Source organism: Falco peregrinus, chromosome Z (genome assembly GCF_023634155.1).
Source record: "Falco peregrinus isolate bFalPer1 chromosome Z, bFalPer1.pri, whole genome shotgun sequence".
In the NCBI taxonomy this organism is placed as follows: Eukaryota; Metazoa; Chordata; class Aves; order Falconiformes; family Falconidae; genus Falco; species Falco peregrinus.
The window spans coordinates 40,756,786-40,781,672 of NC_073739.1; the positions used below are offsets into that span (position 1 = coordinate 40,756,786).

The 24,887-nt window shown below is 37.5% G+C and overlaps 1 protein-coding gene across 10 annotated transcripts in view; it reads right to left on the minus strand.

The window, feature by feature from the left end:
* The window catches only part of AOPEP (aminopeptidase O (putative)), a 206,513-nt gene extending 183,467 nt beyond the window's left edge, over positions 1-23,046 (minus strand). For 8 of the 10 annotated variants that reach the window (XR_008744745.1, XM_055790627.1, XM_055790626.1 and 5 more), the window contains exons 1-4: positions 22,991-23,046; positions 10,644-10,736; positions 9,391-9,478; positions 7,803-8,763 (exon numbers count right to left, since the gene is read on the minus strand). Coding sequence is in view for 9 of the 10 variants with exons in the window: in XM_055790627.1 (XP_055646602.1) it covers positions 7,803-8,608 (806 nt within the window). In the remaining variant the exon portion in view is untranslated. The remainder of the gene's footprint in view (positions 1-7,802; positions 8,764-9,390; positions 9,479-10,643; positions 10,737-22,990) is intronic. The other 2 variants (XM_055790623.1, XM_055790625.1) reach the window with 2 other exon arrangements.
* Between the last annotated feature and the right edge of the window lie 1,841 nt (positions 23,047-24,887).

The following is a 24,887-nucleotide window of genomic DNA, read 5'->3' on the forward strand; positions in this document are numbered from 1 at the left end:
TGGTGCCTGTTTGAAGCTTTCTCAAGCAAAATGTCCAGCTCAGCAACTCTACCCCTTTCCTGTATTTGAAAAAATACACTCCCTATGTAAGGATGTACATCCTATGTAAGATGGTAACCTCCTGCAATTCCCTGTAAAATCACTGCTGTTTGTAGCTGTTTCTTACTCTAAATTACAGTGGCATTTCCATGACGCAGCAGGATTTCCTGGCATCTAAATCACAACAATTTTTTTGTTCTGCCTTATTGATTTACACATCTGCAAGGTGCCAGTGATTGTCATCAGATTCCAAGAGAGCAGGTACTCTTGTTTTAATATTTCTGTGATTAAAACATCGGCCAATAACTATCCACACCTTTTTCAAACCGTTGTCTGTTTTAAAAGTACTAAATATGATTATGAGAGGAGTGATTCCACCAGCTTCTCCAGTAATGTCTGTTACTCTGATGCCGGTTTTCCAACAGCTGGATAGCTACATTTATAAACTGATATTTCACTGTAATTTTTTTTGGACTTTAGCCCACTAATTTGTGGCCCACTCAGGTATTTCAATCCTGCTTCTTCTAGACATAGTACATGCACAAGCTCCTGTTCTAAAGTTTTATCTTTTGGTATAGTCATCACTGGGAAGCAAGGATAATAAGGTTAAGACATGGCATACCTTTTTCATCCAAAGTAAATCAATTTCATATTTATTGTGCTCCCACTTTGCCTCTAACAATAATGATTTTTTTACTTGCTTTGATCAGTATTCTTGGCAAATGCAATATACTTAACAGCTTCTTCCATGTTGTTATGAGAAAGTTTTCTAAATTTGAAGTCACACAACCGAGCAATCACTTAGGTATTCCATTCCCTGTACATCTTTTATTACTTCCTTAGGAAGTACCACCTGACTGCATTTAAACAAGATGTAATTTCATTACCATAGCTCCTGTTTGCATGGTAATTGGATTGGAAATAACTAATTTATCATCACAGAAAACTGGAGATTTCCTAATTGTTCTATTCCCACAGCAGTAAACAAAAAAAAAAAACCAAACCAAAAAACAATCCCTTGTAAGACTCTGTCTTTAAACAGAGGACAGTTTTCCTATGGGTATGAACTGTGATACAGCTGGACTTTCTCAACTCTATTCTGAAATCAGAGATTACTTTGGTTTCTTGGCCGGCCAGTTCACAAACACAAGTGCTTGTTTGACTCAGTATTCCCCTTATCACTGGCTCTTTATAATCTTTCGTGTTTTCACTTCCCTTTTAGATTTGAAAATTAAAACACTACAACTTTAATTTTTTATATGGATAATGGTACTTCCATAATACTGTTTCATTCTCAGCCTCCTCTGATCTAGTATGGTCCTCTTGTTGGCACAGTTTAGGAAAGCAACTTGCTTTTTGTATTACTTCTTCCTGAAGAGTACCATCAGCCTTGCCCCTTGTACTCCAGTATACAGTGCTTCTATGATTACCCACCACTTCCCTCTTCTGTCCTGTGGCACAGGCATCCACTTACTTCACCTATATATATCATTTGTGTTTTCTGGCAAAAAAGCTTGCTATAACTCTGAAAAAGTATTATTAAGTTCACTAAAAAAGCCTCATATCTCATGGTCTACCTTTTTAGGTAGGACAATTAATCCAGAGGAGCTGTTTTAGATTTTTTAGAAATGTTTGTTCATTGCCATCCACATTTCCAGAAATACCAAATCAGTTCATTTTCTCATTTGCTATTCTAGGTCTGCCTACCTTCTTTTTTGTTGTGGTTTGTATATTTTTATTTTACTTCTCCATTTTATTCCTGATACCACTTGTTCTTCTTCAGAAATCATTGCATCAGATAGGAGTAATTCAGGAAACTTCAGACTGCTTCACTAATTACACAAACATAAATATTCATCACTGGGAACAAAATTACACAAAACAACAGAAGGGAATTCCCCACAGCTGATGGTAGCCACTTAGGATTTAGTCTGTGACTCGCTTGGATTCTGGAGCATCTTACTCACTCAATCCTTGCCCATGAAGACAAACAAGCTCTTTACTCACTTCCTGCATTTCCAGCATCCAAGGGCACAGAATGCTGCAAGCCCATGCCACTGAAAAATAAACATCTATTTTCATGACACATTTTCTAATTTGCAGTTTGAAACTGTGACAATCTGACTCATTTTTCCAATTTCTACCCTGGAAAATTTTGCTTTGAAAATACCAAATATATTACAAAAATTCAATGGATGCCTCAGACTCCATAAAGCCTACAGGTAGATGGCTATACTGGCACAAACCTGTATTATCAGTATTAACAGGTAACTACCTCACAAAGTAACCTCAGTAGCATATTCCAATTGCTTCTTATAAGGCATTCCCTTCTCCCCTCTTTATTTTCAGTCAGATTAGCCCCCTAACACGTCTTACCACCCAGCTGCATGCACACCTATGCCATCATACCAGTGGTGGAGGGAATCCAGAGATCAAAAGTGCTTCTTTCAGCAAGTGTATTTTGGTAGGCTTCTACCTCATTTCTTCTTAGCTCTACCTTCTTCCCTCTTTTTGTTAATACAAAATAGCTCTGTGGTTGACTCTATATCGTTAATACACTTTGGAGACAGAAAATACAAACACAAAGCATTACGCTTTCAGGGTAATTGGAAGACTTTAGACTGAGTAGGGAGAAATTGTGTGATTCAGTCTAGGAGTCAGTACAATTACGCTCTTTGCAAATGACTTGTAGCAAATGCCCAGACAGTATCCACTGCAAATTGCTAACTCACCATAGCCACGTCAAATCCTTCACTCTTAAGTACCAATCACTAAAGGACACAAAGAACAAGTCTGCAACATTTAGATGGTTATTTGACCTCTGTAGGACATGAAAGATAATAGACTTCAACAATTTAAGTCAAAACTTTAGGACTTTGGTTTGGAAAGGAATCCTTCCACAAGCAAAATGGTGACATTTTGCTTCTCCAGCAATCTCTAGATAAAACAACTCCATAATTCTTGCAAACTGTTCTGAATCTTAAGGAAATTACATATACTTAAAATGTATTAAATTAAATTCCTTGATTTTTAGTAAATGTCATTGTTGAGACTGACACTAGAAAACATGGTGCTTACAACTACAAAAAACACTTTAGGTTGTATTTCCACATACAGAAAGTTCATAACCATGGACTTCTATGTGTAATTCTATGTGTAGAATACTATATGTATTTCTCCTGGAAGTTAGACATCACTACTAAAGAATTCACTTCCAACTTCAAGCTTTAACTAAATATTCCACTACCCTGAATATTTATAAAAAATCTCAAGTTTAGAACATTTATGAAAATTTCAGTCTCTTTCAAAAGGGGATATCAACTATGAACTAAATGTTAAAATAGTAAAAAATGAAAAATGTCAATGTTGCTATCTGTACTTTAACATTTATTTAGTCCTTACTATATGCAACACACTACATAACACAGTCTGACTATACTGCCAAAGAAGAGTACCACTTTTGAAGAGCTTAACTTCAGAAGTAACCAAATTTATGAATAGCACTCATCACCAAAGCATCGAACAATTGCAACTACTCTCTTTGAACATGATCTGCATTTCAAAATGTATGTGTCTTAAAGAGAGGCAGGATTCAAACAACCAGTTTTTAAAAAGCTAAAACCTCTCTTTTTTATCTGCAGTCAAAAAATAGTGAGGAATTGTGCTAACCTCCCTGCCAGTGACATGCAGCCTGACACCGGCCCCTAACATCAGTCCACAGAACAGATCAAGATAGGTGTGGCAGAACTTTCCTACTAGTTCTTTGCTGTTTCAGCAGAATCAGTAACATCAAATTATTTAAACAGGAAACCAAAGCCTGTTTTATTGCTAGATTAGGTATCACCTCTTTGGATATTCTACTAATCACTGTCTGCCTCAGTTGCTTCAGCTGCACATTACAGAGATGCAAGATTATTTATAACAAATGACGAACCATGTAATTCAGTGATGTTTCTGATACAGTTGAACACTGCATCTGAAAGAAAGCATTTAATTACAGAACATAGACTAGCACTTCTCCCAAACTGAACATTGATGCTTGTTGTATCCACCTTTGTAACTTTCATAAAGGCAAAAACATTTCCTGAATTCTTTAAAAATACATTCATATTTTAATCTAATAATATTATAAAGATAACAAATTAGACAGGTACAGAATATTTTTAAAAACTAAGACATTCACATTGGTCAAATAAATATCAAGATATCATAACCATTTTTTTTAAGGAGATCACATTTTCCAGTATTTCCTGCCTTGGAAAATTAGCACAAGATTAACTCTTTCTGCAGTATTTCCTCAAAACTGCTCATTTTTTAATATCATCTAAAAATACACTTTTTCCATAGCATTGCCATGAAAATCATACACTTGGTGTAACTCAGCCCATACCCTTCCCAGAATGTCCTTTTCTGTGTATCTGATCTCTAGGGCTCAACTTGAAAAAATAAATGCATGCACCTGACTGACTCATGTAGCTATTCATGTATATTAAGGTAAATAATGCACAGGTATCTTACTGGATTATAAACCAGTACTGAAAGGTTTCAGTGTTTTTTGTTCAGATTGTTCCAATGATTTTACCATTTTGTTCATATCAAAGATAACCTTTCATTCCTAATCCCACAATGAGGAAGTGAGTTTCATTCCAGTCACTCATCCATATCAACACAACCATTAACTAATTTATGATAGCACTAGAAGTGTCAATACGTAGGACAAAAAAAGGTGGAAGGACTCTCCAGATAGAGGTGAATTTACAAGGCTGTCTGCTAGGAATATCACCTCTTTAATTTTAACCCAAAACATGTTTAATCCTTTTCTTAAAGATAAAGAGATGGGATCCCAGGATATTTTAACAAATAAGGATTCTTAACAATGATCATGAGAAACATTTAATTTGAAATATGTAGTAGCCATGCTGACTCAACACTGCTACATACTCCTAAGAGTTAGGCAAAACTGCTTAAATACCTTGACAGGCTGGCAAAAAAGTTTCTCCTTCTCAGTAATGAAAGATGCTTTATACACATTATTCCTTCCACAAAGTGGTTATTATAGTGTCTAAAATGAGTTTGCATTTTAAATCATTGTATAATACTTAATAAGAATACTTCAAACAAAAGTATAATTTTGTTAAAATTGCAACATTACCTTCTTAGTTTGAAACCCCAGTGCTGTACTGTGCTAGTAAATAATTCAGATCTTTGAAACAGAACTGCTCTTTGTTCATGATAAATATATTACAAACATTATAATCACAACTTTTTTTTTATTTTAATAATGATGTTATTTATCACTGTTAAAAGTTACCTGCCAATTGTAAGAGCTGATATATTCCTTTTAAGTATAACTTCTGGAGAGACAAAAAAAGTGTGTGTATATGTGTGTGTGTGTGTGTGCATGTACCCACATACACTCACTCATTTATGCCTCTATTTTGCTCTTCTTTTTTTTTCTATTTTAATAATGATGTTATTTATCACTGTTAAAAGTTACGTGCCAATTTTAAGAGCTGACATATTCCTTGTAAGTATAACTTCTGGAGAGACAAAAAAAAAAGTGTGTGTGTATATGTGTGTGTGTGTGTGTGTGTGCATGTGCATGTACCCACAGACACTTGCTCATATATTCCTCTATTTTGCCCCCTTTTTAGGCATAAAGGCCCCAGAAAGCATGTTATTACAAAAAACATGTTCTAAGGCTACAGAAAAACCTTGCCTCTTGACCATTAATGTATTTTCTAGAATGAAAAGCCCAAATAGAGCAATGGTGAAATCGTATGTGTTCAGTTCCTCTACTGAAAACAGAAGTGTGCCCTGCTGTGCTAACATCAGGTTTGCATATTTCAACTTGCCTAAACTCATCCCTCAAAGCTTTAAGGGATTTCTCTGTATGTTATAATACATCTTTGTTTAAAACAAATAAAATGCAAGTCTTTACAAAATACTGCATAGGTTCAAGTTTGAAACATTGTATCAATGTTAAATAACAGGAAACAGAAGGGGCCACACAATGCTTGTACCTTGTTAGTCACTTCACTTTTCTTTCGGGTTAGAACCACAGATTAGAGACTCCTCTGGGAAAGGATTTGACATCTGCCTAAAAAAGCACCACATGCATTACTTGGAACAATTTAAAGAATTTCCCTTTATATGTATAACATAATAGTACTTCCCCCAAACATTATAAATGGGCTTTATTTTTAGAGAGGGAAGGAAAAATATGCCAGCACTTTGTACAATGAGCTTTACCACTATATTTACGGATTCATCACATACAAAACTTGATTTTTAAAAAATAGCAAGAAAGATTCTAATGACTGTGATATGACAACTCATTTTCTGACAGGAATTAGTTTCTGGAATACCCTACAAAAGACTGAAAATAAACCAGCTGGAGACTGTTTGCTACTAACAGACTGCTTGACCAATGTCAAGCCATCTTTTCTTGCCTCTTTGTTGATCCATAAAATTCCATGTGTTTGTGTACAGCTGCCATGAAATGTCTCTGAAGTAAGGATAATGCCTTGTAGTGAAAGGGAAAGATATTAGTGATTCAGATGCTTAAAAGGAAACTCCAAATGCTCAAAACAGGAAACACAGAAAGGAGTCCTACACCAGGTAAGCGTTGCTAACTAATATTGGTCTCGAAGAGTTTAGTAAGAGGCAGGTAGACGCAGATATGTGGTGTGATCACAGGCAATTGCCCCACCTTTGCAAGCAGTCAAAATTAACTTTTCATAACTGAACACAATATATTGAATTAGATTTCCTAAACTCATACCAAAAATAAGTCCTTGAAGAGTGGGGAAGGCAGGGGGAAGGGAAAGAGGTAATGAACATGACTGAGACATTCCTAGACCTGATGCTGATCATAGTTTAGCAGCAGAGGTAAAGTTTTTCCTAACAGGGATGCCAGTGAGAAGACTCAATTTCTATTAAATGAAAGGTAACCATGTATCTCTAGTTGGAGAATGAAAAGCAAGTATTCAGTCAGATTAAATTTCTTCCTCATCTTCCAACTTTCTTCCTGCTTTTTTAGGCATCATAAAGAACTGCCATTAAAATCCAGCTTTGAACACTACAGTAAAACAGTTACAGTTGTCAAAGTCAAGAGTGGATTGTAGTTTCCCTCCTATAAAGAACTTATCTTGAAGATTTCTGTACAGCACTGTGTACTTTCACAAACGTTAGATAAAATGTCAGTTCTTGGAGTTTCAGTTTGCCATTCATTTCCTGTCATCAATGTACTTTACAAAATAGACGAAGGAGATTTTAAAAGTTGATTATGAGAGACTAAACAGGAAAAGACTGCATCTCTAAATAGACAAAAAAAGATAGTTGTGAAGTAATTTAATAGCATGAATACTGATCTTTATGTGGCATGATCAGTTGTTTAAACCAGGAAGGAAAAAGCACACTATGTATCACACTGAAAAAAAGCTGTCATGCATACCTTCTCTTCCCCTATGCGATCATTCCCTGCACACACTTATTGCAATACACAACAATTATTTACTCCCACTCAGAAAGAGCAAACACAATCATTTAGACAGGCCTGAGGTCTGCAAGTCCACTGGGACTTCTTGAGCAGAGAGTTTGTTCTCCTACTGGACATCAACAGGATTCAACCAATGACAAAATGAAAACAATGGAAAAGAATGCTCATCATCTTCACAGTTGCTCAGCATTATGCAACTATACATTCTTGCACCTATGTTTAAAATTAATGTGTGCAAAGCTTTCAGCTAACAGTTACATACCTGCCACTTTGGTCTGTAGTCCATGTAACAGATCTTCCCTCCGGTTTGGTTTTGTACCATATTCTTATTGCATGAGGAAAGTCTGCTGGCGTCTGAATTCCTGATTTCCTTATCTCCAAGCTCCAAGTGTCAGTAGTAAACAGAAGCTCTCCACAGCCAGGCGCCTGGCTGCAGCAAGTGAAATACCGTAACTGCTCCTTCCAGCGATCTGCAGGTAAAGCCACAAGTTCATGTACAATCTGATTCCTGAGATTTTCCAGCTCCTTTGAACTATCCGTTAGCTTGGCAGACCTTACAAATTCTTCAATGCCTGCCACAGCAGCAACATCTATCTCCTCAACCTTTAGCACAGATAAATCACAGCAGTCCAATACCAGCAGAAAATCCTTGTTCCCATGATTCTCTATGTCACAGCAGTCCTTTGAACTAGACATCCCAGAAGCCTGTTCCTCATTGCTGTGGTTACCATTTTTATCAGAAGTATCTTCTTCATGTTTACCACAGACAGCAAAATCATTACATTCCATTTTAGATGAACAGGCACTCAGGTTTGGCACAGGAATGTGGCAGGGTTCAGATGCCCTCCTTTTACAGGCTTCATCAAACTGTGACCGGCAGCCTTCTTTGCCAGTACTGCTGGTTTTCCTGTACTGGCTCCCAGTCTCAAAGAATAAAACTATGATGCCTTCAATAACTTTACTTCTAAAATCCACATCCAAATCCAATACATAGTGCTTTACAAGCATGTAGCTAGTGTTGGCCATTAAGGGCAAGTCATCCTTCATGGGCTCTAGCTGTGTCTCCATGTTCCAGTCTATTGGGCAACAGTTTTACAAAGCCTTAGACATTTTTTACATATGATGTCTCCATAAAGAGCAAGGATATTCAGACCCTCAGTGCCAAAAATAATTTTGATTATTACAGTACTGAAATTAATTGCAGTTCCTCCACTTTTCACGTTCTATAAAAAAAAAGGAAAAAGAAATCAGAATCACTTCACAACCATTTCTGATACACACTAAATCTAGAAATTTTTTAAAGTCCAGTTGCCTTTATTAAAAATTATACAGTCACCAAAGGGTGAATGTGTCTGCACAGCATAGCATCAAGCTAGCTGCTTCAGGATTTGCCATCAGGAACCACTGGCTGTATTTTTCAGAAAGTGAAAATATTTCTAGACAGCTTTTAACCTGAAAGAAACCAACTTTATTATAGGGCTCCAGTTGGCTCTCTTCACCAGCGATAATCCTTTAAAACAGATAGACCATTATGCAACATCTAATTGAATTTATTACTGCACTGTTTGTTTTTAACATTGCTGTGTTTATTTCAAATGCATTACCTCAAAAGATAATTATTTTTCTGCTGTGAATCTAAGTAACAAGAGTGAGCCTAAATCACCTCATATAAGTTTTGTATATACAATGCGTCTCCACAGATTAATATGCTTTCCACATTACAACTGCTCCTATACCAGCAATTCCAGTAAATTAAAAGAAAATGAGCCAATTTACTATGAGTGCATTCCAAATATTTGCTCATGAAGATTTTTCAAATTTATAATTAAATACTTAAGGTATATGATTACCTCTTAATAGCTGGAAATCCATTAACACTTGGGATAACAGCATTTAACAGAAAACAAGAGGTCTCCTCACTGGAAAATAAGCAAATACCTATAAAAGCATTAAATTAAATTGCATCAACATTTTTTGCTTATTTACAATAAGCAAATATAATAAATGCTTATAACATTTACTTATAAATGTTTATATCTGTGCTTTTCTGGTTTACATTTGGAAGATGTGATTAATTTCTTACCACAAAAGTATTAAGATAATTACACTAAGTTACAGCAAATTCTCAGCTAGCATGGCAAGAAGCATCTCTGAACATCCTAAAATAAATAGCAAAGCTGCAGTTCAATGCCTACAATGTCACATTTACTTTGTATTTAGAGGATTGTCTGATTTATTTAACATTAATTAACAGGGCAAATTAAAAGGAGACAAATGCTGCCATACAAATAAACTCAATCCAAATTAATTCTTCAATTAATTGTGGGGATTTAAATTAAAAAAAATAAATTCTATAAATATAAATTCTTTTCAAAACTATTAATACCTAAACATAAAACCCATGAAATTTGAGAGACAATTGAACAGAGGCCAATGAGGCTAAACACCATTAATTTTCTACAGCTGAAAGTTTCAGATCAACGCATCTGTTTAGTGGAGATGAAAAGGTCTGATCTTGTTTACAAATACAGCAGCAGACAAGATGAACACACTTGTAGACAAGTAACAACTGTTACTGCATACACTCTGACACATCTTTAATTCAGATGTAACAGTGTGTCTGTTTAATCCTATCTCAAATCACCTGAAGTTTAGATGCATCAGCTTCCAAAAATTCTAGGTAGCCTCTCTATCTCCAGACACTAGCAAGTGAATTTTAATGGCTGTTTTCAGGTGTGTCTGCTTCTGGACCTCTGAACAATTTTTAAATTAATTATTTTTAAGGAGTCTACAGAACATTAGAACAGTGCAGCGAATAAGGTAATATGTTATTCTGTTTTGACAGTGTTGGGGGCTCACTCATTTGAATATCTATTTTTGCACTGTATTTTGATAATTCTATATTGATATTGAATTAGCAAAAAGCTTTGTCTTCTGTGCAAAGTGTGGTTCTGTTACATGAAGTTAGGCTGTGTCTCACGTAATTTAAGGTAGTCCTATTTAGAGCTCTAACTGGGAAAGAAACTGAACTGACACACTGCAGTTTTAAGACAAAGTAATTGTGCATGCTTAGTTAATTCTGTAATAATTTCACCAATTTTACCTTTTTAAAAGTAGGAGTTACATTATGAAGGTACCGCATACTTCACTAATCAGTTGCTGAGTTTCTAAATAGAAAGACTTTGGATAGTATAATCTGCAACAATAAATGGAAAATTGTATTGAAAAGAACATAAAAAAATTCCAGGGAAGTACATGACTATGAAGGTATTTGCCAATCTTGGGATACATGTCCTCAAAGCGAATTTCTGTCTACATTATGGTAATTGAAGTTCTGATACTTCATAGTGTACCTATCCTTAAACCAAACATATTTTCTAACAGCTTCATCATTGGTTTTTTTTCAATACCCAACTGCAAACATACAGACAGATTTTTCTGTATATTTTTTATATTCCAGAGGAAGATATATAATTGTAATTCAGAGGAGGAGGCAAAAAACCCATAAAACCAAAAAGCCTGGTTTGTTTGGGGGTTTTTTAATGTTATTTCTGTACTATCTGGTCTATGCCTGCAGTGTCCAAAGAGTTACTGCTCACCAAATAACATGCAACCCCCCCCCCCCCCCCACTGTTAAGAGAATACAATTATAAATGGAATTACTTCCTTTCCCTGCTCTCTAGTGTATCATAGTCATGCACAGTGACAATATTTTAGTCAGTTTGGTATTACTATAGCGTTCTACAGATTAAGAAATATCAGAAACCTACTATAAAAAAACTATTTCAAAAAATTCTGTTTTAGAGGGTTATCTTAAAGCTATTTTTGGTCATAGCTCTCTAATTTAATTCCAGTAACTTAGATTATTTCTGTAATACAAATACGTGGCCAAAAGTAAATGCTAAAAAGTAGTAAAAGACCTTGAAGTCCAATCTTGTAACTCTAAATAAGCATCAGAGTTGCTGCTGTACATGCAGATATTTGTTCATTCTGCTGTAAAGAAACTGTCCACTAACATTCTTGCACTGGACAGTTCTTAACTTAGTGAGAAACTCATCCACAGAAGTTTTGCTAAAGCACAATTCAGTACCTTTTTGCCAGCAGTAACAGCCCATACACAGCATACAGAAAAACATCACATTTAAGACAACTGGAAAGAAGCTGGTATTAGTGTAACTGCTTTGATCACCTATTACATAAGCTCTCTCCTTGGTTTTGCATCTCCACTATATACTATGATTCTCTGGAGGCAGGAACTCTACATTCATTATTGCCATGAATTCCTTATTGCTGTGATAATGAAAAACTCCTCTAGAAATTCAAAAGCCCACTGGGAACACATGTGTGGAACTGCAGAGATAAAGCCCCTTGCTAGGATGTATATAATAATAATTCATTAGCAAGGCTTGTTAACAGAACTAGACATTTTCTTCTACCTGCTGAAAAGCAGAAGCCTAACTCCCTGCAACAATACAAAACTATACAGAACAGCAAAATAAGACAAAATTGATAAACATTTCTTGAGACTGTATCCAAGTTGAGATTTTAGAAGAAAAAAGTCCTAAAAAAATGTTTTGTTGCAACTCTGTCTAGCACTGTAGTCCTGTATAAAGAACCAGTCACATATAATACTAGCTTATGTATGGTAACTAGGCATTTCCTACATCCCTATTATTAGCTTTTTCAATTGCTGACACTTAACATTAAAGCTTCAATAAAATGTATCGCATTAGAAATTTTAAAGATTATAAATATGCATTTCAGGTTTGATTGTTTTGATCATTTCAGTGGAAGTTACCAAGAAGTATTTGCAAATGAGTATGTGGTTAGAACACTCTTAGTACCACAGCATTCTCTGCTTTACAGGCAAGCAACAACACATGTTGTTCATTTATATCTATTTTTAAAGAAAAGCAGAGACCAAAAACTAGAGACGTATACCTCTGTATATGGAAACATTTAGCTGTACAAAATAATGTTAGGTATTAGTAGAACACTCCTGCTTCATTCTCCAGGGTTCTATGGTATTGATAAGGCATGGGACTCCCAGCTCTTGCCCTCTCCTACTCGTATTTCCCCAAATTAACTGTGCATACTTGCCTAGTTTGCTTCATTTAAAATATTTAGAAAGTTCATAACCCAACTCCGAGTATTTGCACTCCTCGAAATACACATCCAATACTCATTAAAAGCAATAATTTTCAAATACATGCAAGGAGCTATTTAAAATGTGCCCTGCATATGTGAAAGAATTTTGGTAGGCTACCCTTCGTTCACATTAAAATGTCTTTTCATCAGCCAACTGTATCGTTTCTACCACATTTGGCCTTTCTTATCCATGTCATCCAAACTCTAGATTTATTTAAAATACTCTCACAGTATATCTTCTTTGTTTGTTTGCTCGCTATTGGTTTTTGTGCCTCCACTATCGCATACATACCTCATATCTGATAGACTAATTATATTGCCTGGAAGAGTCCTCAGTGGAATAATTTAGCTCTTGCCCTTGAGATGAGACAGAAGTATGTGAAACACTCCTCTGTTATTTTTTAAATACCTCTGCAGAATGGAATTGTTCAGTTTCACTTGTCAGCATGATCCATTTTTTCATAACATGTACATAAATATTCATTCCTGTAAACTTTCTTCTTCCCTCTAAGCTTCCCTGTGTTCATGTTTCCTAAAATTTTGGATAAAGAGGACCTAGTTATACTGCACTTATTTGCTTCTCACCCCTTCTAATCCCCACTCCCACTGCCAGGTCACTCTTCCTCAACACACCAGTTCAGAATAGGCAGATGGTTAAGATAAAGTTTAAATTGTGCTCTGAATAAAAATAGTTCATTTTGCCTGTAATAAATTAAGTCCATTTACATAGCCTGGTCATTCAACAGACCAACAAGGGCTGGGAAGGCCCAGCAAGAAAGACAATAAATACTCATATTGCTAAAGCTAGAAGTGTTGTTGTAACCCCGGCCTTTATAACCCACTGTTTGCTCTATTAAACCTGAGCTGACATTGGTAAAACCACAAAATAATTCTCTGAGCTTTTCCCCTTTTTTTATTTGCACACTGAATTTATCTTTCTGTAATACTTTGTACTTACTGCTATTGAATTTCAACTTAATGTTTTCAAATAATTTTTAAAAATCACTTACATCCTTAACTCCAAAGTCCTTGTAACCTCTCCAGATTGACCTCATCCAACCACTCGACTAATGCAGACATAAAACACATGAGGGTGTGTGTGTATCCACAAAAACCTAAACTAATCGTAGCCTGAGATGCCACAATAGGAAATGTGTCTGTCTTCTTCAAATTTCTGCACAGCCTTCCTTCTTATGAAGCTACACAAGTGCAGAGGACAACTCAAGGAAAGAGGCAGGAACATGCAGGTGGGGACAGAATATGATTGCCCTTCAGGAGGCAGTTCACGCTGGGATAGACTTAAACCCAGCATGAGGCCATACCCAAATTTAACAAAAGTTGAGAAAAACCCAGGACAGACTCACTACATTTAAGTACATTGAAATAATTTTAAAATGTTCTCAGAGTTACACTGAAGCTGGTCTGGAGAGTTTTGTTTGGTGGGTTTTAAAACCAAAATCAAATACAATTAAAAACTAAATTCAGACAAATTACAGAAAGTTAATAAAGGACACAACAGTCCTTCCAAAAGCAAAGCAAAATTTCTATGGTTTCTTCATTATCTAATAGCTCAGTTGTTTGGTAAGGGAAAGCAATCAGATTATTTTAACAACTTTAACTTTTGACAAGCTTCTACTGCATTATTTTTTCCATTAAATATTCATAAGCTGAATGCCTAACAATCTACTTAGCTTAACTTAACCCTCTGGAAAGAAACGAAGTTTAAAATAAGCCTACTAAAAGGCTGCAATTTCACTGACAGAACAGGCCTAGCAGAGAGCCACTAACATGGCCAGAGGACTGAAGCACAAATGCAGGAGGAGAGGCCAACAGCACTGGGTCTGGTCAGCCCTGGGATGAGACAGGAAAGATTATCTGCTGTACCCCAGCACCTGAAGAGGTGTGTACAGAAGATGCAAGCAGACTCTTTTTAGAGGAACACAGAGAAAAAACAAGCAGAAAAGATACTAAGCTGCCTTGCAAGTACAACTACATTCCATACTATACTGCATTAAACGGAGATAACATTTTTAGAAATACAAAAAGTGGTCATTTTTATGTTCTGCAGGCGTGCCTTTTTTGTTGTTTTTGAACTGAAATGCTAAATAAAAAGATAAGGAGCAAATAAATAAGACCAGAAATACATAATTTTAAGAATGAGTATACTAATTATATACTCCCAGGAAACAGCATTCTTTGTATTTTCAATAGAAGTCCAGAATTTAGCTGAGACAAGACAATGAACAAACCACTACTCTTCTGCTCCAGGAACAAGTTAACCAGAAACTTGCAAGACAGATTATATGTTCAGAAGTAATCAGACTACATCACTGTTTCTAAAGTTGATGGTTTATTTTCCACACAGAATTCAGCTTTAATATATATTTTGTTGCTATAGTATTAGGGTGATCTTCCACACAGCATTCAGAGTGGCTACTTACGCGTTGTTTGTAATAATAAAAATGACTAAACAATATTGTTTAGATGCCTAAACAATATTGTCTGCATTGATTGCTTATTGAAAGGCATCTTAAGACATTGTCTGCAACCTATATGACAGATTTTCAGAAGGTATAGAGATCTACAGAGATCTACCTAGTGCTTTTAATGGAGACTGGGGCACTAAATGTCTTCTTAGGAAGGGAGGGATGAGGAAAGGGGGAATGAACAGGAGCACAAATGCATAGTGAAGTCTAATTATTTACTCCCTCCAATGACTCTAAAAAGCTCTGAAACAGAATTACAAAGCCAATTGCCTTTTTTTTTCACTAATCCCTAGTAAAGACTGAGGGGAAAATTGTCCTTAAAACATAAATCAATTGTTACTTCAGTAATAGATTAAGATGAATGCAAGGACAAAAATTCTTCAAGTAACATTAATGTATGTTTAAATAAAATTAATTCCATACATAAATGTTAAGGATGGAAGCAGAGCATTGCGCTTGTTTCAGAGACAGAATACAAAATAAAACCTGTGCTGTGAATGGAAAGCAACTTTACCAAAATTTAACAGTAATTTTTAAAAGCTTTTCAGATCATTAAACATTTGTATTTGAATTCTGGAACTTCACTTCATTATGGGAGCTCTTGTATTCATAATCTTTTGACTATAACCCACTATGGTAAGAAAGAAACTATGACATGAGTGTTAGGTTACTTTCTGCTTTTCTTCCAGGCAGCTTAGACAACAATGCTAATCTTCAGTCACAGAACTTCACAATAGTCACAGAACTAAACCAAAAGCACTTTAGGGTAAGATTAGTTAAGTTTTCTGGCACATAAATAAAATATTCATACAAAACATTTGTTGAAAATTATACATACCGCAACGTTCAAGGTGTGCTTTTATTACTTATTTTTCAGATACCGATTTAGCCTAATTAATCACCCTGAAAAGATTTTCCATAATTATATTGCAGAGAACTTAGTATTTCCTCTCCTGTGTGGGTGATGTTATAGCACTACGCATTAAATCAACTGGGTACATATGCAATAAAATCCTCTCTTTCCAATGTTAAGTGATTATGAAATACAAACATCACACACTGCCTTTAAACTATTCTTCTTACAACTTCAGAATCACACCAGACCAAAATTTGTAAAAGTATAATCAGCGCTATCACTTTCCCATTCTTAAGAAAAAAAAGCAAATATTAATGGGGCTGCAAAACAGTTGCACTTTTTTTCACCCGATTTTATTTACGCTGGCTTTATTAACAATAAATGTAATGGTAAAATGATGCAGTCTTGGAAAGCACACAGCATTTGCAATACAGACAAACATTATAAGGCTACCTAGAATTTCAAGCAATCTCGCGAAAATATTTTAAGGCATGCATATATATATGTTTATATTTATATTTATATATATATAAAATGTATGATAGTCACCTGATTAAGACCTAGAAAGATGATTAAAATGTTTCATTTGGGCCCAAAGCCACAGTACATAAGAATTAACTTGACACAAGATGAGCAGATGCATTGTCTTCAACAGCACTGCTAATTTTATTACATTAAAATACATGGGTAAGTGGTTGTGTTCCAGACAAGATGGATATCTACTCCACCTTCAGGCTGTGCCTGGCTTATCAAATACTGGATCTCAACCACCCTGGGAGAATGACTTAGTTTTATCCAAGAAAAGACAGGAATGAACTGTTTATCTGGTCACTTAAATAGACAGCCCTTTTAGTATCAAGAAAAAAAAAGTAAAAGATCAAGGGAATTAATGACTACACACCCAACCTCTGTAGCAATGAAACAGATGACATATGAACCGAATTAAAGCAAACCAGAAATCAAACTAAGTGGGGAGAGACAAGCAAAAATTGATAAAGGAAGGATGTATTTCAACAAAAGAGGATAAAAATTACTACAGAATGCAATATCAAAGCTAAAAGGTAATTATTATTTTTTTAGTTTCTTAGCAGGACCATTATGAAAACCCATAATTGAACAGGACAAAAAGTTATACATGTATATATATTGTTGCATTTATTTAAATGTTAGGTATATCTGTATCTTTGCTTTCAACCAGTACTGCTATTTCAGTAATATTGTAAAAAAAATGCTGATAATATGTTTAAGTTTAGAATCTAGACATAGACTGTCGCACATTGATCCAACATGACTAAATGAGCAAGATGAGAGAGACAGATGCACTCAGAGAAGCAAGAACTTGTAATGACAAGTACATGAGACGGGGAGAAGGATAGCTGTGCCATAATCAAGCATGTTTGTAAACCCCATGCTCTCCTCTCTATTTGAACTGTGATGTCTTCTCTTAAATTTGTGGTATTTTGGTTAGTTTAACTGCACAGACTCTAAATAATGACATAATTTACCGTTTGATTCCAACTGCATTTGAGTAAATACAACTTCTATCTTTTCTTCAACCTAGTCTTCTCGTAAATGTATCATAACGTAACTATCCCACCAACATGCTTCCTAACACAAGTACTAAAATACAGCTTATCAAATTCCTAAGCAAAATCAAAAAGAGCTGCAATGTTACACAAATTTGCAAGTTGAGCCTAGGTATACAAAGGTAGGATTCTTCAGTACTTTTTCCTGACTAATTGAAGAGATTCAGATGAAGTGCAACAAACTTGACTCCCGAACAGTGTATGATCATGGAACTAATTCAGACTAGCATTTGTCATCCATTCAACTTTCCTTGCTTTCACAGGGAGGAGCTGGAGTATGGAACAGATAAAGAGAAATGGGGCTTTAGTTTTAAACAAAAAAACCTGCTCATGCTAACTACACAGAAATAGAATATCTTGCCTATATACTCATACTTCATGGGGGTTTTTTGAGCACTGATGTGTATATGTTGTGTTGTTACTAAAGTGGTTTAAATAATTCTAAAGAGTTTTCCAGATAATCAAAAGCCCTTGGGTATGCATTCTGCCATACATATGTCAAAGCATGCAGGTATCATTTGGTTTATTTTGTTGTTCAAGTATCTAATACACTATTACAACTGTACTTCTGTTCATTCTGCATTTCCTTTCATTCTTCCTTAATAGGTTAAAAAATGAAGATGTTCACATAACAGAAGAAACATACTACCTCAACTGCTAAAACAATATCCTTGCTGTACACCTTAAAAGTTCTTTACACATATCTGAGCTTTGTATATGCAAATAGTACATCTTTTACTACTGCTTCCTAAATACACTGTTCTGAGTCAATATTCCTTGGATTTCATAGGACCAGTTAATCATTATCTTAAGCACATATCAAGGTACTGTCATCATAGAGACAGTAGTAGAGCCATTATTTCTGCTGTCTTTGAGATACTTCTCTTACAAAACATTATCTTCTGTAATTTTTTTTGCTACATTCTGTCCATAATATGAGTATTTGGTTTCTTTTTTTTTTTTTTTTTTTTTTTGCAAGTAATGCATTTCACCTTTAAAAAAGGAGGTTCATTAGCTGGGTTCTAAGCAAGAAAACAAATTAGGAACGGTAACGCTAACACAAACTCTTGCTGTTAATTTTACAAACACTGTTTCATGTCATACTTCTTCTACACACAAAAATGTAACAAATTCCTAGTACATTTTAAAAATAGAAGTCATATTCATTGCACCTTCCTTATCAAATGTACTTCATAAGTCATGAAAACATAAGGCAAGCTAATTGTTTAGTTATACGTTTTAATATTTTAGAAGATAGATGTTTGCAAAAGAATAAGTAACAATAACAGCAGATGGTGGACAACATGAATAGAGTCATTCTTGATCACCTGTGCATAACAGAGTTACATAAAAGGCACAAAGAACAGGAAATAGGAGAGAAATGATGCTTCATGGAATTATATTTGTATAACATTGCTTTTCCACTTAATATAGAAAGCGTTGACCTGAATTAGAATCATACACCTCTGGCAGCAAACACGAGAAAAAAGCCTCCAGCAAAGTAAAACATGGTTGCAAAGTAGACAAAGTTAAAGAATAAACTGCCTAAAACTATCTATAGCAAAAAATGTTTCTCTGTGGTAAGAAATACACTACACGGTAACACACAGTTTTGGTTGCTACAGTTAAAGGGAAAATGAAATAAAGAGATAGGAGAAGGAAAGAACTTGTAAATATAACCCTGTCCTACAGGGGAAAGTAGAGAAGAAAAAACGGCCATCTGAACTATCCTGGGAATATACCCATTACAAACAGTGAAGTATAAAAGTGAGAATAACTGTCATACAAAGTATAAAACAGTTAAACCTGTAAACAGCCAATTAAAAACTAGCAATTATGGTAGTTGATAGTGATGTTCCATTATTTCAGGAAGCTGTTACTTTCCATTGCTAACAACCAATTATTCCAATCTAATTCCACTCTAACACTAATAATCCACATGAGAAAATCAGAAAACCACCTGAACTTGTTCAGAGGTCCAGCACAAGCACTCTTAGGTGGAAACAAGTGGAAGGCTTAGAAACTTCACATAAAAACCCCTTGAAAAACAGAGGGCCATTAGAAATGGCTTCATTATATAAAGGTACAAGCTAGAAATGTACCATCTAGAATGCACTGAATCATCTCCCTTCCCAAGCACATGTTTTATTTCACTGCACTCCTGCTACGTCAGTGATGACCTTTCCTACATTGTTAATACACACAGTGAAAGGTAGGCACAAAATGCAGTTGTCTGAGATCTCTTAATTGCAAAATGTAGAACTACGCCAAATGTTCTTTTGTAAGCATACACAAAATACCTTGTTTCAGAGCACAACTGTAGCTGTATCTTTTCATGCATTTCCAAAAATCTCAGAAAACAAAAACAAATGAAAGAAAGGTCTTTATGAGAGAAGATCATGAGAACTGATCTCCCAACCAAACCAGGCAGTTACAATTCTGTATTTGATGTCTGCCAAGCCCTGGAAAATTCCCAACTTAAAGATGTTCCAAAAATTTGGATACATGAACTGGTTAATGCCTTAAACACCACACTAATATTTTTAATTCTGTAAAATCAGTTGCACAAACTTGTTCACACAAATACTGACACAAGTAGCAGGCATTAACCCCCAAGACGTAGGCCATTTCTATCTCAGCTTTTCTGTTTTTCAGAGAGTATACAAACGCATTGCCTGAAATAACAGCCAATTAAAACAATTAAATACAAATTTACACAAACCAAGTTTTCTAGAAAACGAAGGACAGTCAGACAAACCCTACCAATTTATGCTAGGTCTGTTTGAAGATATTTCTCCCAACTGCCAGTTCTGCCAGAATCATTCCCTTTGAACAACAGTCAACAGAGAGGTATCTCCACACAGTCGCGCTCCACCCCATATCCTGGCACACGGAGCCAAACTGGTAATTTAAGCTAACATTCTGTGCTGCAAATAAGGATCTCTGAAGCAGACACCAACTTGTTTGTATTATGTATTCATTACATTCTTCAAAAGGTGTAGAGGTATTTCAGCACCACAGACTTTCCCTACATGCCACCGGTCAATATCCAGGTGCTACACATTTAAACGCCACCAGCTTTTTACCCCTTTGTAAAAGACAGTGCAAAATAAAGACATTTGGATTCTCTTCACCTTCAGTTAAGCATGATTTACTTTATCGATACGTAAAAGCTAACTCAATTGTTTTCAACATGCAGGTGTTAGAATTATAACCTACAATCCTCCATTTAGCATTCTAAAGCACTTAAAAAATGAAAAGCCTTTCCAATAAACATTCTCTTTAATAATTATTAAAGGTTTATAACCAATTCCCTTTAAACTGCTTTCAAGGAAGCTTCTTCCAAATCCAGTTTATAAGTTTTCCACACAATGTAAAACACTAAGATCTTGCCAAGAAGTCAGTTTTGAACATCAGCATCAACTGTAATTTCACTGTTTAAACATCAAGTAATATGTACACGTAATTTTCAGTAATTAGCAACTTCCTTTTATTCCACACACTTAACACAAACAGCAAAGCCATCTTTTTAAGGCAGGAATAAGTTCTTCTGGAGATGAAAGTAAGACCTCAACAAAGTAACAGAATCATTTGCTACTCTTAAACTACTGTAAAACAATCCACACAGGAGTTTGCAGACTTCATTCTGTATCACAGGAAAACCAGCACACATCATAATGAGGCTTTCATGTGAAAGTTAATTCAGTTACTAATACCCCTTGACAAAGCAACTGGTGCCTTTCCAGAAGCCTTCTTTTACATCAGGAAACTACAGAAATAGTGAACATAATGAAGACCTTCATTAATAACTACAAGTTAGCAGCAGCAGAAGTTGCTTCCCATGAGTTGAAATTACAAGCAAAGATAGAAAACTTCTTTCTTTAATAAGGGAAACACAGAAAAATGCATGTCCCCATTTGCCCCCCAAATACCCGTCCCAAAGAAAGACACATAATTACAAAGATCAAGACAGAAGCGTAACTTACTATTGGTAAATAAACTAGGAAGAGCATCCTGATATTCCCCATAAACTCTTTTATCTATTTGTGGTTCTTTGTGTTACCAATGTTGTAGCAGCCAAATACCTAAAACCATTAAACAGCCCAAATATATACACTTCAGTGTTTTACAAGTCCCTGCCCACAAATCTACATTTAGTGCGTTTAGAGAACAGCCATTTGTGTAAGGATGGAAATTTCCATTTTTTATTTTACAAAATTATTTCAGGGTGGACGTGGTTCTTGCCAACCTACTATACCTAACTCAGCTTGAGCTGGAGCATTGGACTAGATGATCTTTAGCAGTCCCCTTCAACCTCAGTGATTCTGTGGAGATGCTGAAATCAAAGAGGTGCAAAATTACCTCCAATTTTATTTTCCAGTCAAAATACAGAAGGATGGGGAGTGTGTGTCTGATTTTTAAAGAGATGGAGCATGCAGGTGAGAAGATATTAATTCATAGGAAGTGTCCAAATCAAGCCTGTGCTGTAATAGAACGACTGATTGCTCTTAACTCAGTGCAGCTGTCATTTATAAATACCACCTACAGTGTGAAAGAACTATTTCCTTAAGGCCAAAATCAGGTAAACAGCCTTCCCTTTCCAATGTTGACACTGGCAAGCCACTTTGACCTCTGGAGAACTGAGCATTACCTTGAGTAAAGCACCTAACACCCAGTTCAGCTGAAATACTCCGATGAATTACAAAACACCATTTATTAAGATACAAGTTTCACCTACACATTTCCAAGTGTTAAAGAGACCAACAAGCAGAAAGCTTGTTAATCAGCTTTGAGAAGCTTGAGCAGAATTACATGCAAAGTTCTTTTATTAAACTACACTTAAACCTAAAGTCCGACAGGAAAGGCACCGCGTCAAGCTGCGCAAGTACTGTGAAATAAGCTGGCAGGCACTGCCGGCTCCACACGCCCTACTGTTCTGCATTCTGATCATTCTGCTGCTTACTCCTGCTCCAGCCCCAGGAGCCTACTTCGGGACAGGGGCAGTGACGGCAGCTTTCCCTTCCAGAAGCGCCTCACGACGCCGGGGGATCGGCCGGCGCCGGTGGCACGGACCGCGGCGGGGAGCGCGGCGGGGCCCGCGGAGCCGCTGCGCCCAGCGAGCCGCGGCCCAGCCCCCAGGGGGCACCCAGCGCCCCCTCACCCCTCCGCCGCCTGCAGCAGGGACCCCGTAGGCCGTGGGGACCGGGCCGGAGGCGCAGGGCTGGGCGCTGAGGGAGAAGGAACTCCTGCTGCGGCAGCCGCGCGGAGGCGTGGGAGGAGGGGAGGGGGTGGGGTGGGGTGGGTGAGCGGGGCCAGCGGCGCTACCGGCTCTCCCCCGCCCCCTCCCGGGAGCGCCCCGTTGCCGCCGTTTTACCTGCCGCGCTCGCCCCACGCCGCCGCCACCTTCCCGCCCGGCCGCGGCGCCTCGTGATGACCTCAGCCCCGGCCCCGCCCCTGATCGCCGCGCCCCGCCCCGGGCCCCTCAGGCCCCGCCCGCGGTCGCTGTTCCCGCCGTGCCGGGAGCCTGCGCTCCGCCGAGCGGGGCTCTCCTTTGGCGGCGGCGCCGGCAGCTCTCGCCGCCGCAGCCCGGGGGCTCGCTGCTACGGTGCGGCTACCTGAGGGTGACGTGCCTGTCACCGAGGCCCCGGCCAGCTCACGCAAGGCGGGGGCTGGGTTTCCCGCTCCCAGGCAGTGAGGGGGACGGGGAGGCGCGGGCGGTAGTGCCCAGCGTGGGGGTTGCTCGGCTGCGTGTACCAGCCTTTGTGGGAACGTTAAGATCACAGGGCCCTGTCACTTTGTCAAGGCAGACAAAGTCCCACAGACCGCAGCTTGGGATACAAATGCAAGCATTTATTTTGACATCACCGATCTGATTAGTATTTCATTTTTTCATTTAAAGTGGCAGTGAATGGCTGAGCTCTTGGAGTGGTTCCAGGGATGAGCTGCTGCCGCAGCCCCTCTGCCCCTGTGTCTCAGAGCTGGCTGCCTGCTGGAGCTGCCAGCTGGCTGCCAGGCAAGCCAAGGATGCTTCTCACTGGCCAAGTGTCCTGTTTCTTCTGCCAGCAAAAGGAATAGCCACTAAAAATATCCAACGGTTGCTAGCACTGAATCCACTCTGCAGCTGTCCAGGAATGGTAGGCAGACCACTGGCTGATAAAACGGAGACCATGAAAGGTCTTGGTTTAGCTTTGCAGTGTTTGGGTTTGTGAGTCTTGCCGCTTAGCAGATCCTCAGTCCACAGGTGCCCAGGCTCCTTGAGAAGACTAACATGAGGAGGAGGGGAGGAGGGAAAGGAAGTGCCTCCACGCCATGTCTGGTATCAGAAGGACAATTAAATATTCATAGAATAGGAATTCAAACCTGGCTTTCCAACATGGGTGCCTTAACCACAGCTTGGCAAGGTCACCTTCTCCTTAGCCCCATGAACATTTTATTTATACGAAGTGGAAAAACACCAAGAGGGGAAACAGGGAGGGTCTCTCCTAGAACTCCCAACTGCATTTTCTAGAGTATTTTCAAGGGAGGTGGGAAATTTGGGTTCAGATCCTTGCTAACCAGGGAAATTTGCAAACAAAGCTCTCTCTCTCCTCAAGCAGATGCCATTATCCTTGTTTTATAGGGAAAGAAACACAGAAGATAGTCTCTTCTGCAGACCTCCTGTCCCCACTGGGCAGGATATACTAGGCAGAGAATTTGGGAATGTAGATTGAGAGTCTTTCAGAGAAGAGTTTGATTTAGCTTTCTGAATGCCTTCTAGCAGAAAATGTGCTGCATATCTACACAAAGTAGTGCAGCAATTAATTTTGGACCCTGAAAGTGATGTATCTGCCTTACATTGCTTCAGTGCCAGGATGAAGTAGCTTAGTCTCCACCTCACAGTCAGCTGTAAACTGCTGGTTCCAGACCCAGCCTGTGTGTTTTATGGCTAAGGACCACTGCATCAGTTGCAGTTTAAACCTACTCAGAGATGTCTTAAAGACTGCCTTGCAGAAAGTGTGGTAGCTGGGAGCTTAAATCAGAATTGAAAAGAAATTTTAAGTTTTTTTGAGGCTCACAAACATAGGACTTGGGAGCCTATACGACATTTGGATGCCTGCTTGCCATTGCAAAATGTGAACTTACTCAAAGCAGGTCTGACTGAGATGGTTTTTAAAGTGTCAAAAACTGCTAGAAATCTCATTCTTTCCAAAATAACTGGAACATTATAACAATGTTGGGAAGGTAATAGAAAATATGTCTGCCCAGCCAGATTCAGTACAGGGTCCTCTCTT